The sequence below is a fragment of the Plasmodium malariae genome (assembly GCF_900090045.1).
Source record: "Plasmodium malariae genome assembly, chromosome: 9".
NCBI lineage: Eukaryota > Apicomplexa > Aconoidasida > Haemosporida > Plasmodiidae > Plasmodium > Plasmodium malariae.
This window is the reverse complement of record NC_041783.1, coordinates 387,444-406,122: the sequence shown is the minus strand read 5'-3', so window position 1 is coordinate 406,122 and position 18,679 is coordinate 387,444. Positions and strand designations below refer to the sequence as shown.

General features: G+C 28.5%; 3 protein-coding genes across 3 annotated transcripts; 2 read left to right on the top strand and 1 right to left on the bottom strand.

Annotated features, from left to right (window-relative positions):
• Positions 1–432: 432 nt before the first annotated feature.
• Positions 433–6,888, top strand: PMUG01_09017400 (transcription factor with AP2 domain(s), putative; the record flags this gene model as incomplete). The annotated part of the gene is made up of 2 exons (XM_029004856.1): positions 433–3,747; positions 4,207–6,888. The coding sequence occupies 2 exons, from the start codon at positions 433–435 to the stop codon at positions 6,886–6,888; spliced, it is 5,997 nt and encodes a 1,998-aa protein (XP_028861503.1).
• A 3,116-nt stretch (positions 6,889–10,004) lies between these two features.
• On the bottom strand, positions 10,005–12,101 carry PES (pescadillo homolog, putative; the record flags this gene model as incomplete). The annotated part of the gene is made up of 1 exon (XM_029004854.1): positions 10,005–12,101. One exon carries the CDS (start codon positions 12,099–12,101, stop codon positions 10,005–10,007), a length of 2,097 nt encoding a protein of 698 aa, XP_028861502.1.
• A 3,091-nt stretch (positions 12,102–15,192) lies between these two features.
• On the top strand, positions 15,193–18,645 carry PmUG01_09017200 (conserved Plasmodium protein, unknown function; the record flags this gene model as incomplete). The annotated part of the gene is made up of 1 exon (XM_029004853.1): positions 15,193–18,645. The coding sequence occupies one exon, from the start codon at positions 15,193–15,195 to the stop codon at positions 18,643–18,645; it is 3,453 nt and encodes a 1,150-aa protein (XP_028861501.1).
• Between the last annotated feature and the right edge of the window lie 34 nt (positions 18,646–18,679).

Genomic DNA, 18,679 nt, shown 5'->3' with positions numbered 1-18,679 from the left:
TACATGTATGTATATATATATAGGAGGAAATTACTTCTTTTATCGGCGTCGATGAAGAATAGATATTGTATATAAACAACATAATTGAAAAAAAAGAAAGTATATGTATACATACATATATACGTATATGCATTATTTATAATGTTTAATTTTTATGGGCTCGGTTAGTTAAGTGAAATTATATATTTAAAAAAGTTATATAAAAGGGAAAGGTGTGGTGTATTGTGATGTTTAATATTTATTGATAAGTAAGACGGACGTGTGTCGCTTTTTTTTTTTTTTTTTTGCAGTGCTATCTCCACTTTTTCTTCAACTTTTTAGCCTTCTTCCCTTCTTTTCTCTATCTTTGTTAATTTTGTTTATTTTGTGTATTTTTTTTTTTTTCCTTTCCTTTTTCTTTCTTTTTTTTTTTTGAATATAACATCAAGTCCAATGTTTGCTCTTAGAACTAGCTCAAATACTAGCAAAAAAACAGGTGAAGTGGATGAGAAAAATAAAAGGTCAAGTTCGAAAGGTGAGAACGAAAATTCGGATGAGGGAAAAAATGCATATATTGAGGATTCATTAAATAAGATGGATAATTATATGAACTATTCAGAACAACAGACGCAGTTATATCCAATTAGTAGAACAGCAACACCGCTTTTAATTAATATGGGAAGTATGGAGAGTGTGAATGAAGGGACGTTTAATAACATAGCAAAGGCAGCTACGATTTTAAATGATGATGATCATACGAAGCAATTAAGTGAAAATGAAGAAGACAATGATGAAGAACAAACGGATAAGCAACATAGTGGAAACTGTAGTAACAAATATGAAAATAATGATAAAGATAATGATGGTATTGATTTTGAATCCGAAAAAATGGGGTTAGAAATTAATGAAAAAAGACTAATTTGTGAGAGTGACGAGAAATTAGATAATACACATCCAAGTGAAGATATAAGTAATGATAAATTTTATATTAATTGTAAAGATGATAAGGTAGATGATGATTTAAAAGGGGAAGAAATATACGAAGTTGAAGAGATGGAAGAAGAAGAGGAAGAGGAGGTAGAAGACGTAGAAGAGGAACGAAATCCGCGGTTATACAGTATTAATGACAACAGTAATTCTTCTAGTGGTAATGGAAATGGCAATGTATGTGGTAGTAACAATAATGGCAACAGTACCAACAGCAATGATAACATAGAAGGGGGGGAGTCATTGTGTGCTTCATATAAAAAAAAAAAAAGTTCAGACACATCGGACTTCAATGAAAAGAATACCCATAATGATTGTAATAATAATATAATTATCAGTAGCAGTAATAGAAGAAGTGGATATGGAAAGAAAATATATGATGAGGAGGAGTCGAATGAGAAGCTTGACAATAATTTTATCAGTTGTAGTAATACATGTGCTTATAATAAGGAGGAAGTTAAGTCAGAAAACTCAACGGGCAAGGAGGAAAACGAAATGGACAATAACATGGATGACAGTAACAGTAATAGTAACAATAGTAACAACATCAACAACAGTAACAACAGCAATCATAGCAACCATAGTAACGATAATGATGACGATCAGGAGATCATGAACAACGGAAGTAGCGATCATTTCAAGCATACATTCATAAAAGATTTGCTGTCAAAAAAAACAAATTTAGAACAAGGATCTATAAATCAAAAGAAAGCATTTTCCTTAATTGACAATTTTTTGAATATAAAAAGTAATGATGATATGAACCATGATAGTCATCTTTATGAAAAATATTATTCGGAGGATAGGAAAGAGGTAATAATGAACAACTGCTCTGGTGGCATTGTTGGAAGCTGCACGAGTATGATGAGTACAAACAACAATAACAACAACGGAAGCGGTAGCAATGATAACAGCAGTACTAACATGCCTTGCAGTAGTAGTGTGAGTAGTAACCACATGCCTTGCAACAGCAACGTGAGTAACAATGTGCTTTGTAGTAGTAGTATTAGTAATAATAAAGTGAGTTGTATTGGGCATCGAGAACATAACAGTTTTGACGGTTACAGGTGCATTATTGATAACACAAATAATATGAATGAATCTATTAGTAAAAGTGAACTAATTAAAAAATCAAAAATTATATGTTTAAGTTATTTAAGGATTATGAAAAGGTTAACATCTCTATGGGGGGAAGCAAACAAAGCATTTGAATATCATTTTGTAAATATATTAAATAATATAGAAATTAATAATTTAGATATATACTTGTGTTGTTTTTCAAATTTAAAAATATGTTCTGCTAAGAATTTATTTATGGATTCAGTTATTGAATGTTTAGAAGAATTAGAAATAATTAAAAAATTTAAAATGTTACAAAGTCATGGTGATATCATAATAGAAAAAACAAGTTGTTCAAGTGACGCGTGCTCATTAGATATTAACGAAATGCGTAAACAAATAATAGAAGAAGTAGAGAATAATTTGACAAAAGAAGTTGTTGACGAAATGCATGATTTAGCTTTAAGAAATCCATACTTTAGTACCTCATATTATCTAAGTAATAGTACAAACTCGGATGGTGAGCCCACCATATTAAGTATGTATTGTGGTGCACAAAGGAATAGCAATAATGTTTGCACAAATATCAGTAATACAAACATTGCACCTATCGATTTCAAACGGGGAAAGAACCATTTATATTGCAATAATAACAACAGTGTTAGCAGCATTAGTAATATTAACAACGTTAGCCATATTAATAATGTTAATAATGTTAACAATGTTAGTAATGTTAGCAATGTTAGCAATGTTAGCAATGTTAGCAATGTTAGCAACATGAACAGTATTAACAATAACAATAATAATAGTAGTAGCAGTAACGGAAGTAGAGTTCACTGTAATAATTTCTACGGTAATTGTGGAGGAGTAGGAGTAGCAAATACTCATCTTAATTATGGCTGTACCTTACACGCAAATCATTTTGCATGTACAAGTCCACTTCATTTAAATTGCATGAATAGTAGCCATTTTTTTAACTGCCCTAATAGTAGCACGAATGTTCCTCTGACAGGTGGGACTGCTGCTGGTGATAGCAATGGTAATAGTAATAACCATATCAATGGTAGTAGTAACAACAGCAATAATAATAATAACAGTAACAGCCATAATAATAATAGTAAAAGCTCATTTTTAAGTAACAACTGTAATGCGAATATGCGCATGAGCAGCAGAGGTAACAACATGACTTACAGTAACCATGGCTCTGTTTCCAATCTAAGCAAGAAGAAATGTAGTTACTCGGATGAAAACATTCTGAACAAATTAAATGTCAGCATTGATTATAATTCCTACAACGATTTTAACAACAATTATATTCAAGAAGCAGAAAAAGTCGTAGAAAAATACAAAAATCTGAGTAAGTTGAACTCTAAAGAAAGTGAGAATATGTATAGCACGTGTAGCCATTCTACCATGCATGATATAAACAATAATAATAGCAGCACCAACAACAGTAATAACAATGGTAATAACAACATCAACAACAATTGTAACGGTAACAGCAACAGTAATAGCAGTAGTAATAACAACAGTAATAACAACATTAATAATAGCTGTAATAATCTGAATGCATATATTCATTTAAAAATGTTCATGGCGGAATATGCAAATTCGTGTAAAAATGATAAGTCCAAGTTGAAGGACCTGGACATAAGTCCGAGTGATTTGAATATCTTGAGGCACCATCTCTACGCTCAGCTTAGCGCAGCACACGCGATGGAGGTAACGCATGCTTGTGCATACATACGTGCATACATACGTGCATACATATACGTGCATATATATTGCTTTAATGGATGTACGAGTGTATGTGGGATATCCGTGTACCACCATTCGTGCAACTACGCCTCTTTGCGGACATACCGCTTTATAGCTATGTTAAAGTTTATGCCCACATATGCATGAACTCTATATTTTTATATTATTTTATGCTGTTTTGTTTTAATACTATTCTATGCTGTTTTGTTTTAATACTATTCTATGCTGTTTTGTTTTAATACTATTCTATGCTGTTTTGTTTTAATACTATTCTATGCTGTTTTGTTTTAATACTATTCTATGCTGTTTTGTTTTAATACTATTCTATGCTGTTTTATTTTAATACTATTTTATGCTGTTTAATTTATTTATTTTTAATTTTTTTTTGTTTTTTTCCTCCTCCTATTGCGCATCCCTATGTAGGATAAAGGACTGAGTGACGTGTACAACAACATTGAGAATGAGTCCATGGATCTGAAATGTTATTATGAAAATAAATTGAAGCTTGACTGTGTTAGCAATAATGATGTGAACAAATTCCATCATCAAGATTACAAATATAAGGATGAAAACAACTATGATGACCGGGATTGTTACTCGAAGTATGATAGAGAACAAGGAGTGCTAAATATGAATGAGAACAGCTATAATTTGTTATCAAGTAGTCTCCAAAATATGCTAAGAAAGAGAAAAATACATGATAATCATCATATGCCCATGTGCAACAATAATAGCGGTGGGTGTAATGGAAGTGATGGGTGTAATGGAAGCGATGGGTGCAATGGAAACAGCTGTAATACGATTCTGAACAATAGTTCCTTCGATGACTTGAATTACTTATTATGTAACACAAACGTTTTAAAAAAGCTAAAATTTAACTTGTTAGAAACGAAAAAAAATTGCAATAATGATAGCGCTAGTAGTGGTAATAATAAGGGCAGTACTATTGGCAATGCTATTAGCAATGCTATTAGTAATGCTATTAGCAATAACATTGGCAATAGCATTAGCAATAGCATTAGCAATAGCATTAGCAATAACATGAGCAATAACATGAGCAATAACATGAGCAGCAGCATGAATGACATTAGCGGTAGCATGAACAGTATTAGTAGTAGTATTAACAACAATAATAATGTTGGCATAAGCAGTGGAGGAGGTGATTATAGGAAAAAGGACTCGAACGAGTTGTCATTGGATGATTGCAGTTCGCACATAATGCATGTAAGAAAAACTTTTGGATGTAAGAATAGTAATATAAATAATAGTAAAAATTTTAAAGAAGTGTTAACATTATCACAAGAGAATTTGAAAAAGAAAGGAGGAAGTATAGTAGGGGGAGGATGTGCAGGAGGAGTAGTACTCGGATCATCTTTTAAAAATACCGGGGATCATATAAACCCTAGTACGTTGTATGATTTTATATTAAAAACAAATAATTCTAATGGTTTACTAGAGAGTTCGTTACATAGTAGCAGTAGTAACATAATAAACAAACTAAGTAGTAACAATGGTAGTATTAGTAATAATCACAATCATAATAACGGTAGTAGCATTATGAATATGAATGTTGGTTATAATTTAAATAGTTCAAATAGTATTCAAAAAAAGAATAGCTACGATTATAATGCTGATTATAACTCTAAGATGAGTGCTAATGGTTCCGAAATGTCTTTAACGAATCAAGAAAGTAGTGATTTGATAATGAATAATAATGTCAAATCTGATGCTAGCATGATTATTAATAATAGTTACAAGCATAACAAAAACGATTTAGGTAGAAATATTGGAATGAATGGTAACAACAACAGTAATGGTATCAATAATAACAGTAGTAGCAGTAATGCCAATCACAGCAGTAGTAGTAATAATAACAATAATAATAATAAAAATAAAAAAAATATTAATACTAATAATACTAATAATACTAATAATACTAATAATAATAATAATAATAATAATAATAATAATAATAATAATAATAATAATAATAGCAATAGCAACAGCAATAGCAACAGCAATAGCAATAGCAATAGTAGTACCAATGCACATGTTAGTAGTAGTAATAAAAGCACAAAGAGTTTGAAAAACACGTCCACAATATCCCCTGTACCAACAACAAATTACGGAATGGGGAAACTTAAATATGAAATGCCTGTGGGTGTGAACCCTAATGATGATAAAGTAAAAGGGGTATATTTTTCAAAATCACCTAGAGGTGTAGGAAAATGGAATGCATATTTTCAAATAGCTAACAATAAGAGACTATTTACAAGTTTTAGTGTAAGTAAATATGGATATAATGAAGCAAGAAAATTATCCATATTAAAAAGAACGGAATGGGAAAAGGAATATAAACATCATACGGATTTAAAAAATTCGGATGGGAAAAAAGGAAAAAAAAAGAGTAGTAATGTAATTACAAGTAGTAGTAATTTAGTAAAAAATAATGTAAAAAATATTTCTTCCTTAGGTAATAATTCTAATCATTCGAACAGTGATGATTCTATGACCTATACTAAAGATAGTAAAATGAAAGATGACTGTTTACTATACTCAAATGATGATGAAGATGGTTGTCTAATAAGTAACAAATTAACAGCAGATATAACTAGCGATATGAACGATCCACATATATTAACAACAGGCAGTAGAAAAATGAACAAGTTAACTATGGCTAATGGTGCTAATAGTAATCATCATCATCACCATCAACATAATAATAATAATGCTACTACTGGCAATAGTAATAATAATGACTATGTGAAAGTAGAGGATAACATAAATTTTTTTATTGAATGCGCAAAAAATGATAGTGGCTCATTTAACACAGTTGATTTATTAAGATCTAGCTTGAATGCGGATAACAGGAAAAGTAGTAACACCAAAAAAGGCTCTCTAAATTTTGGCTCCAATACATTAATTAATTCGTATACTAATGGTGGTATAGACAATAAGCAATCATTAAACTCTTCAAGGATGTTATCTAACTCGTTAGGCCTGTCAAATAAATACATTCGAAACCTTCACTTTCCTGCCATCGATTCACATGCTGTGAGCAACTTTTTGGAAGCAGTGGCGGATGATCAGAAGATTTCTTCCTAGTTTTTCAAGTGAAAAAAAAAAAAAAAAAAAAAAAAAAAAAAAGGAATATTGTATGTATAAAGTAAACAGAGATTATAAGTAGCTGAAGGAGGAGAAGACCATTTATGGGAAAGAAATGCACAATGGTAGGAGTGTGTGGCATGATACCCACGCATTAACATGTGTGCGTAGCGGTGTATCCTATTAGCGGTGTGTCCCGTAAGTAGTGTATGCATATTGTGATAAAAACAAATAAAGTGTAACAACAAACCGTTTGAGTACATGTTGTATAAATCCCGATTTGTGCGCGTATTTGTATATGTGTACATACGCATATCCGTTCGCGGCAGTTTTGCTTTTTTGATTAAGATTCCCCTTTTATCTTATTTCTTATTTTTCATTTTTCATTTCTTATTTCTCATTTCTTATTTTTCATTTCTCATTTTTCATTTCTCATTTTTCATTTCTCATTTTTCATTTCTCATTTCTCATTTCTCTTTTGTTTGTTTGTTTTTGTTCCTCAAATTTTACGTTTATTTTTTTATTAATAATTTTGAAAGCCTGGCGCATTATCATGTGTATATATATATATATATATGTGTTAACATATATACACACGGACACATATATGTATATATGTATACCCCTCTAGTATTATTATTTTGTTTTTAATTGCATTTTTAATGGTTTTAATAATCATTACCGTTCCAACCCCTTTTTTTAAATGTACCAAATGCGTACTATGTATTCATGTATGTATGTATATATATATGTATTTATATATATAAATATGAATATCTACCTTACGCATATAACTCAAGTGAAAAAGGAAAATAGGGGAAGTAACATACATATATATATATATATATACCCGTATTTTAAGTACACTCTTATTTAATATTTTTATTATACGCACTGAAAGTTGTTTTTTTCTTTTTTATTATTTTTACCTTCTCAAGGTATTTTAGTCCTTCACATTTTCGTTTTTTCCTACTTTCCTTATGCCTTTGTCCACTTTTTATAATTTCATTATGCCTTTTTCCTTTTTTTATATTTTAATTTTCCATCTTCCCCTTTTCATTTTTAATATAAAATTGTATGGAGTTCATAATTCCACATTATGTAATAATATACTATTTAAAGAAATATGCAAAAAAAGGCAAAAAAAAAAAGTATCAAAGAAAAAAAAAAAATTAATAAATAAACAATTTGCGTATATTGTAGCACATATATATATATATATATATATATATATATATATATATATATATATATATATGTATATATGTATTACCTGTATTATGTATAAATATGTGCGTATATATATGCTTCTCTTAATGATTGTTTTATTATTATTTTTTTTTTTTATCTTTCGCAACTGTTAAATAGGTAAAAAAAAAAAAAAATTTCTTTTTGTTAATTTATTTTTATCAAAATGTATTTTTTTTTTTTTTTTTTTTTTTTTAAATATTTTAATTTAAAGATAATATTCAAGTAAAATTAGTTTATTTATAAAGCACAACAAAGTTAGGAAGAAACGATAGGTGGAAGAGCTTAGCAGTTGCAGTATGAGGTTTGGAAAATGAAAAAAATATAGGAACATAAGAATGTATATGTACATAAGAATGTATATGTGCATAAGCATGTATATGTACATATAGATACATACATATGTATATATATATACAAGTGTATCCATATATATATATATACATATATAATGGTAAAAAAAAAAGAGAATTCTTCATATCGAAGGGGTTTTAGAAAAATGTAAAGCAGAATATAACTTGGTGTAAGGGCAATTATACCAACGCTTTGAACATGCTTTCACTATTCAGGAGGAATAACATAAAAGAGTGGGAATTCTGTAAGCAGAAATATTTTAAATTCCTTTGATTATCACTAGGGACGGAATTAGATTGTCAAAGTTTCTATTAAAAAAAAGGAAAAAAAATGATAATGATACATTAAGTAAAAAAAGGATAGATCATATACGATATCACCTTTTATTTTTTCAGCACATCGGTTTGTTAATGTTTGTTAATGAAAAAGCATCAATTAAGTGGGGCCAAAGGCGATATTTCAAAAAATTTAAAGATTCAATTATGTCTTTTTAATGCCTTTTATAGCTTAAGTTGATGCATATGTATATACGAGATGAATATACCACATTTATGAACGCCTCTTCCTTTTTATGGTCAATTTGTTCTTTTTCGAATGCCAGAAAAGGAAAAATAGAATAGCATAAAAAAAAATAATTGCTTTTTTAATCATATTATGGTTTCCCAATTAATTACCTACGGTGGGTGAAATCGTCTTGTGAGTCCTGCAGGTTAGACATTGCACTTTTCATTTGTGCGTGTAGGCATATAGTAGTATAATAATGGTAATTCGTAAAAATTTTATTTGTAATGAATATGGTAAAAAATTGAGAGGTGAAAATGAGACGATGATGATGTACTGCAAAAACTTGCTTAGAAATGTTATATGTACGTATTCTAACCGCTTAATTGTTTGGTGCGTACATATATAAGTATATATGCATATATATATGTATATATATATGTATTATGCATGTATGTATTTATCCATTTATTTATTTTCTTACATTTGTACGTCTTCACACGTGTTTATAAATATACAGTGGAAGCAGCGACTATTGTGAACACAACACAATATTCTGTGGAAATGTAATTTATAGAAAAAAAAAAAAAAAAAAAAAAAGGCTACCCATATGATGGTAATCCATATATACATTTTGAATAATTATATTCTTAAAATTTTTTTTTTCCTCTTTCTCTTAAGGAACAGTTCAAGTTTATATTAATGGGTCATATTATTAGGTAATAAGAACTTAAAGGTATACATATGCATAATGTAGTAAATAACATAATGAGCTGCAGTTATCATTTTATACATTATCGTAACAGAATGGGATAGGTATCATCTATCATAAAATGTGGGTGAAACAGATTAAACTATGAAAATGGGAAAGAAGCTGCATGAAATAACGAAAGAAAGAGAAAGAGAAAGAGAAAGAGAAGGAGAAAAAGAAAAAAAAAAAAAAAAAATTACTGCTCATATTCAAATGGTTTTAATTCAAAATAGTGTGTTTTACTCTTCATCCTCTTTCTTCTTCATTTTTGCAACCCACCTTTACCTCCACATCCCTTTGCTCTTTTATTTTTCTTCTTCTTCGCCCTTTTCATAAAATTTTCAATCGTTAATTTTTGTTTTCTTTCTTCCCTTTCAATAAGTGCGTATAACTTTCTCTTCTTTTTACTCAAAGCAATTTTATGCCTTTGTATTTCCTCTTTTTTTGTTGAGTCATTTATGCTGGATAAGTCAACATCTTCTGTTATTTTCATTTTGTCATTATTATTATTATTATCTTCATTCTCTAATTCGAATTGACTATTTAAAGCAGCAGTTCTACATCTTTGTAGAGTTATATTAGTAATTTCGTCATCTGATTTTAACAATTCTTCATCATCAGTATTATTATTGGCACTGTCCACTTTGCCTAATATCCTTTCTTGCTCCTCTTTATTATTTTCTTCATTCTGAGTTAGAATCTTATTTATTGCATATTCTTCTGTTTTTACCAAATTTTTAAAATTATCATCTTCAATGAATGGAGAAAGATGTACAGGCAAGGTTTTATTAACAAAATAATCACTGCAAGGTAATATTTTTTTTTTATTTAAACAATCAAAAATGTATTGCGGTTGTATTAAAAATCTTCCTAGTTTATTATATTCATCTATTTTTTTGGAGTTATGCAGTTCTAATATTTCATGCGTAATATTTTCGCTCTCATATTTTAGAGGAGAAAATATGTTATTCCAGCATATCATACCACCGCATGATAAAATAATTATTGATAGTACGTCAAGGGGCATATCGCTGTGAATATAGAAAATGTGGTTTCTAAAGAGTTCTTCCAAACCATCTTCTTCGTCGTTCGCATTATGCTTTATGGCGTGGTTAAGTTTGACGTTGTATTCCTTGTTACATTCCGCTTTAGGTTGCGCGTGTGTAACGTCTTCAACAGTAGTATCTATGTCTGCCCCCCCGTTTCCTCTACCCGTTATATCTTCACAATTTTGAGAGAGCCCAAAATTTTTGGTAATATCGTTATCCCCATTTTGCGTAAACAGATTGCTACTTGAAGATGTAGCTTCTGCAAGATCAATCTTATCGTCTTTTTTTTTTTTCTTTTTTTTTTTTTTTATTTTATTTTCCTTTCCATTTTTGACCTTACCATGTTTACTAATTTGTTTGTCGCGTGCAATGGTGCAAGCGATGCTATCTTCTGCACCTACTTTAGAATCCGCCATTTCCTTTGCCTCCGTTTCGTTTACTGCTGTTCCCTTATATGGATCCCCCAACGGTGCGGTGTTACCGTAAGCTGAGAAAAGGTGGTCATAGGCTAGGTGATTTAACTTTTCATTTTTGCTAAGTTCAATTTCTTTGGGAGGATATTGTATGTTGTCCACTTTATATAATTTAAACAAAACGAATTTTACCAAAGAAACATAATATTCCGTAAAATTGGATATTATATTAAAATTTATTGAGTTATCAAAGTAAGGAGTAAATATATATGGAATTAGCCAAGTGATTTTTTTTTGTAATATTTCTGCTTGTATATAATAGCCTTTTACACTTATAAAAGCTTTTTTTACTTTATTTGTTTTATAAATATAATAATGAAAATGATTTTTTAATTCTGTACAGCTAATAATTAGATTATTTTTAATTCCCAAATGTTCATTGGACGGTAAAAGAGAATATGCGATGATACAATTTAGTGCATCATCCAACTGTTCTATGGCATATGAACATATGGGAAATCTTTCTTTTATGATATGGTCTAATTTATACCTTGGAAAATTTTTTATAATTTTTTTACATTTTTCTTTATCTTGTAACTGTGTTTTATAATTTTTATATTTTTTTAAATAAATTTTTATTTTTCGAAAATCGGCAATAATTTTTTCATGCGACAACTTTTGAAAATCATTTCTGGTGTAATATACTTTATTTCTGTAAAACCGACGTCTATATTTTAAAGGAATATCTTTAAAATCCTTAGGATATATTCCTTTGAAAATGCATAATTTCCGGAACTGCTCTTCATTTAGAAACAATTTCTTCAATATGTAATTCTTCGTTAAATACTTTCTGTCCTTTTTCTTTTTTATTTTTTTTCTTAGCTTGTGAATGTGCATTTTGGATCACGTGTAGCAGTGTAGTGTAGTAGTGTGGTGTAGCAGTGTGGTGTAGTAGTGTGGTGTAGCAGTGTAGTGTAGTAGTGTGGTGTAGTAGTGTGGTGTAGATGGTAAATACCAATAGCACTTACAGCTAGTAAAATGCGCTTGTACGTGCAACTGGTAAATACCGCTGATACGTGTAGCTAGTGATGGGATACCTCTTTTCCCGATGCACTTTGTAGAAGTGCGGACGTATGTATGATAACTTAAATGGTATTATATTTATTGAAGGAACGCTCAGCACGCGAAGAAGATAAAGCTCCCAATATTAAACAAACCGCAGAAAATTAAAACGTTTTTCGCTATAGTGGTATTATACATATGTATATGCATGACACGCATATGTATGTATGGTCGTATATATATACGTAAATTATAGAATTGTATGTGATGAAAAAAATATGGGACTACAAATAAGGCGAAAATGAGACCATGTGAGTTTGTTAAAATTTCATAATGCTAAGGCGATTTTATTGGTAAATTTCTTTTCTTTTGTAATCTCCAAATTTTTGGGAGTCCATTCGCTTAAATGTATGTGCCGTTCCAAATGGATGAACATACAAAAATATATTTACATGTATATTTTACATGTATATTTTACATGTATATTTTACATGTATATTTTACATGTATATTTTGCATGTATATTTTACATGAATATTTTACATGAATATTTTACATGTATATTTTACATGTATATTTTACATGTATATTTACATATATATTGATATATTTAATTATTTATTTACTGCTCTATGTTTATCCTTTTTTTTTTCCACCACATGCGTTAATGTTTACTTCATTTTTTGTGCCGCGCATAGTTCGTAAGTTTCAATATGAAAAATAAAAACAAAACAAAAAAAAGTAAAATAAAACATAATAAAAAAAAGTAAAATAAAACATAATAAAAAAAAGTAAAATAAAACATAATAAAATATAATAAAACAAAATAAAATGCACGTATATGTTCGGTTAATCGTTCGCCGTTTTTAAAAAAAAAAACAAAAAAAATTGCTACATAAAACGGTGCCATCAGAAGATAGCAGTCCGCACTGGAAGTTTATGTAATGCTTACTATATTGAAATTCAGAAATTAGAGAGGAAAAAAACGAATTAAATTTATAGAGGATAATTTTAGCGTAAAAGAGGTTTAAGGCTTAAATGCGCAAATATGTACTCCCATTTTTAAGTAAATTTTTACCTATTATTTTGCGTTCATTTTTACGCCCATTTTTTCGAATATTTTTATGTTAATATTTATCCTCACGTGCTAAATTATATTCCAACGAAATGCTACTTTTACGGATAGTCATTGGCACTGTTTGGCTTTACCCTACGGGGAGTATAAAAGTGTTTAAAATTATATAGTTCCAAAATGACGGATTGTGCTAACACTTTAAATACTTACAAAAAGAGGAGGTTCCTTCGTACCATCTTGTGTAGTAGCATGTATACCTGGACATGGTTGTGCAATTAAAAGGGTTTAAACATAAGTGTTGATATGTACATACATATAAACATATATGTATGTATGTATGTATGTATGTGTGTATGCATGTATGTATGTATGTATGTATGTATGTATGCATGTATGTATGTATGCATGTATGTATGTATGTATGCATGTATGTATGTATGTATGTATGTATGTATGTATGTATGTATGTATGTATGCATGTATGCAATATAAGCTTGCAAAACCCACATTTCGCTCTTTTTGCCGTTTTCGTTTTTTCCTTATTTATGATGCCTTACAAAATTGTAAATATTTTTGCATTCTTTGTTGAGCAAGAAACATAGTTATGTTCGAGCCTACAGCACTCGTATGTGCCACATCACAAGCTGTTTCAAAAATTGTAAATTATGTATGTATAGTTTGCTTGTTCCTTCTTCAGAACTAATTATAATATGCTACATGTAGCTTATTAAAACGGCGTGTAAATTAATCACAGGTGAGTCTTTTTTTTTTTTTTTTTGTCTCAAAAATTTTAATGCGCTATATGTTATTTTAAAAAAAAAAAAAAAAAAATTCAATTGGGAAACTCAGAATGGTAAGGTACAACATCTCAAAGCTTGTTGAACTACAACAGGGTGGTACATTTTTTTTTTTTTTTTTTGAGAAAAAATAAAATTTTTTATGTTAATATTTTCTTTCTACATGATGTAGGAGGAACAACATATATGCTTTTTTTTTTTTTTTTCTTTACATTATCACAAACGTATTGCATTTATATAATTCACATCCTCCATTTTGATAAGATACAGGATAATGCAAACATGTCAGAGATGATGGCAAGTATCCCTGTACATTCGCTGTTCCTTTGAAGGGCACGAGGTGTAAAAAAAATTGGAAAAACGTAGGAGGGGTACATAGATACATAAATATATATTTTTGTAATGAAAAAAAAAATGAAATATTCTCCCCGTCAAAATGATTATGGTCTAATTAGGAACGTCAGTATATCTTTTTTTTTTCCATTTTTTCATTTTTATTTGACCATTTTTCTTCTATACATCATAGAAATAAAAGGACATTTTTACCCATTATTTTGTGCCAATATAAAAAAGTTTCTCTCTTTTTCGTTCTCCTTCACTTTTATTTTTACTTTCTCATTTTTTTTTTTTTTTTTTTTTTTTGTCTAAATTGCTGAGAAGATCCATTGCGCTTAATTAAAGAGAGTTAAAACAATAGTATACACATTATGCATATATATATTTTTACGCTTTTTTTTTTTTTTTTTTTTATCAAATTCTATGTTTATCAAAAGGGGAAAAAATTAATGAACTGTATTTATTATAGGAAAATTTTCACTGTAAGATGTATATTTTTGTTACTCGTTATGTAGACAAACATATGCGAAAGCATATGTATATTTACATATATATACCTACGTATACTTATTTATGCATATATATATACACATACATATACAAAGTCCTACGTACGTGCATGTGTGTATTTACGTGTGCACATGCGCATTATACGCTCTCATAAATTCGCTAATCTTTCCTTAAATTATCGTACGAACAAAAAAAGGGGCATAAAAATATGGGTTTTCAATCATGTGCTCATAAAAAAGATAAAAATAAAAAAGATAAAAATAAAAAAGATAAAAATAAAAAAGATAAAAATAAAAAAGATAAAGAAAAAAAAGATAAAAATAAAAACGATAAAAATAAAAAAGATAAAAATAAAAACGATAAAAATAAAAAAGATAAAAATAAAAAAGATAAAAATAAAAAACTATATACTTCAACTAGCAATGAAAACATAGAAGATAACATTGTGTCTGATTTTATATCAGAAAAGGCTGATTCGAATATAGGCATAAGAAAGGGTAATAGGAATGTTTATCAAAAAAATGACCAAATGAAGAAAAGTTTAATCAGTTCAAGTAAGTCTGATGCTAGTAAAAGAGACAGCAATTTTTCTACAGTAGAAGAAGCAGTTAAACAAAATAATATCATCAGTACTGTTAGAACTAATGATTCTATTATTAGCAATGAGGACACTGTTAGCTACCTAAGCACAGAGCTGAAGAAAGATCATACTTCTTTGGATTATCCACTAGATGAAATAAGTGGCAAAAGTTATTATGATAATACCAGTTTTGTAAATTTTTCCCCAACTGAGGGTGTGGAAGATGTACAGAGCGGTACTGTTGAATATGTGGAAGGAGATGAAGAAGAAAGGGGGCAATATTATCTTACAGACAGTGATAGAAAGAGCTGTATGACCACGTCTAACAGTGTTAAGAGGAGAATTGATCATGGCTTGGACGAAAAAGCAAAAGAAAAAAATGTTCCATTTTGTAGAGATGGGACAAATATAAGAAACACGGAAGGGAAAAGTGCCGAAGGGAGTAAGATTAATGATAATGATAATGCTAATGGACGAGCAGACAATAAAATTAAGGCCGTAAATAGAGCCAATAGGATAAGCGAAGAACAAAGGAGTAGCAGCAAACTTGAAAACTTGAAAGACATTTTACATGATCAGTTGAAAAAAAAGAAAAGCTTATTGTTAGAAAAATTAAGGGCGAGAGAGCACGAAAAAAGAAAGTTAGAGGAGGATGTAAAAAATGCAGGACTTGAGTTGTTTAGAATAAATAAAGAAAGTGAGCTTTTAATAAACAGAGAACAAGAATTAATGAACTCCTTGGAAAGTATTAAATGTCAAAAGGATATTTACACAAATGAAAATATAGAATTAAAAAAAATGTATAATAATGAACTACTTGAATTAAAAAAAGCATTAAATTATTACATAGAAATAGATTACAAATTGAATAATAGCCTCTTAGAATTAAATAACTTAAAAAAATATTATGATTATGTTCATGTAAATTCTAAGATCAGCGAGAATGTTCTTTCATCAAATAAGGAAATGAAAATAAAGCAAAAAACAATTAATAAAAAGGAAAATATTTTAAGCAAAATGAAACATGAACTGAACGAATTGAGCAGCAGAATTAGTATAAAAAAAGAGTTGTACAAAAATGAAGAAACGGAATGTCAAAATTTGCAGAAATTAATAAAAGAGGAAAAAAAGGAGGTATCTATTTTGAAAGAAGAAAAAAATAAACTTATCAAAAATTTTAATGATTCAATTAGTAACATGAAGAAAAGAGATGAAGCTATTGATGAGATTAATAACAAGTTAAATCAATTAAAGTCAAACGTAAGTGAGTTAGAAAAAAGTATTGAACAGTTAAAAAAGGAGAACATAATTGAAAAAGAGAAAAAGGAAAAGCTCCTAATGGAATTTAGGATGTTAAAAAGGGATAAGGAAAAGGTTAAAATGGACAAGGAAATTTTAGAAAAAAATATAGAAGAAATATGTCAATATAATGAAAAAATAAAAGAAAAAATTCGAAATGAAAAAAAAAAATACGATGAGATTAATGATGTAATACAAAATATACATAAAGATGTACGAATAAGAGAAAATAAGATAAAAGTAATAAAAAATGGGATTAATCAAAACATAGACAAAATTATAAATGTGTATACAGAAGAAATTAAGATTGGACATTTCTCTTCAAAATTGAAGAGTGAACTAGCTGCTGTTAAAGAAAATATTATAAAAAAAGAAAGCGAAATGGAAAATTACAAAAACGATATTGTTCGTATTAAAATTCAACAAATTTTGGAAAGCACCAAAAGAGAAAATATGGAAAAAAAAATGAATAAATTAAACGAAGAATATGATGAAAAAAATTCCATTCTATGCAATTATGACAATATTATTAGAAAAAATCATCACTTGATAGAAAATAAACAAGTAGAAGTAGATAGATTAAATGAGGAGTTCGATAAAAAGAACAAAAAAGGGGCAGACCTACATGGTATTCCCGTAACATTAGAAATGAAGATACAAAAATTAAATAAACAAATTAGTGATATAATAAAGGATAGCAGATTATTAGAAAAACAATGGTTTTTCAAACAATCTGAAATGATAAAAATACAAAATGAAAATAGCAATATTAATGAAGAGATTTTAAAAGGGAAAGATTTATGTTTAATATTAGGACAAAAAAAATGTGAACTTCAAGAAAATTACAAAAACGTTAAAGATATTATTAAAAAATTAAATAAAAACATTTTATATATTCGCTTACAGTTAGAAAAGTTTGCTTCTAAAAATAATGACACATTACTTAAAATTGAAAAAATAGACGATGAAATGCTCAAGTGGAATGAAAATATAAATGTAAAAGCAGAGGAATATAAAAACAAGAAAGAAAGTCTGAACATAGATATAAATAACTTGAAAAATGAGAAAGAGCAATATCAACAAGACTTGCTAAATTATGAAAATAAAATACTTTTTTTTGAAGAAAAAATTACAGAAAAAAAAAAATTGAAAGGAGTAATTAAGGAATACATAGAGAATAAGGATATTATACAGTTAAAAAAGCAACAACAAGAGAAAAATATCTTCATAGAAAATATGAAAAAGCAAAAAAACATTATTTTAGCAAACATAAAACTTGCCTTAAGTAAAAGAAATGATTTAGATAATAAGAAGGAATTATTTCAAAAAAATTACGAAAGTGGTGTTAATGTTTCTTTCAAAATACAACATGAAATTTCATTGCTAAAAAAAAATGTAAAAACAACAAAAAATAAAAAAAAATACTTAACTGAGCATTTAAGTGAACTCACAAAAACATATGATCATTTATTAAATCAAATGAAAGACCAACAAATATACTTTTCATGTTTAAACCAAGAATACAACATGTATCAAGGTATAGTCCAAATTAAAAATTTTGAAAAAAAACATCGTTTTCAAGAGTTGTTAAAATTTCAAAATGCTGTAAAGAATGTTCACATACTTGAAAATTCTAAAAAATCTTATGATCATATAAAAAAAGCCTGTTCTACGCAAAAGAAAAGACTTTCATCAATTATAAATATTTTGCAAAATTTTAGTACCAACAATGAAAAATATACTCAGTTCATTTCGGTAATACTCGAATGGATTACCAATTAATTCGTGCCTGCACGTGGTTAGACATAAAAGGGGG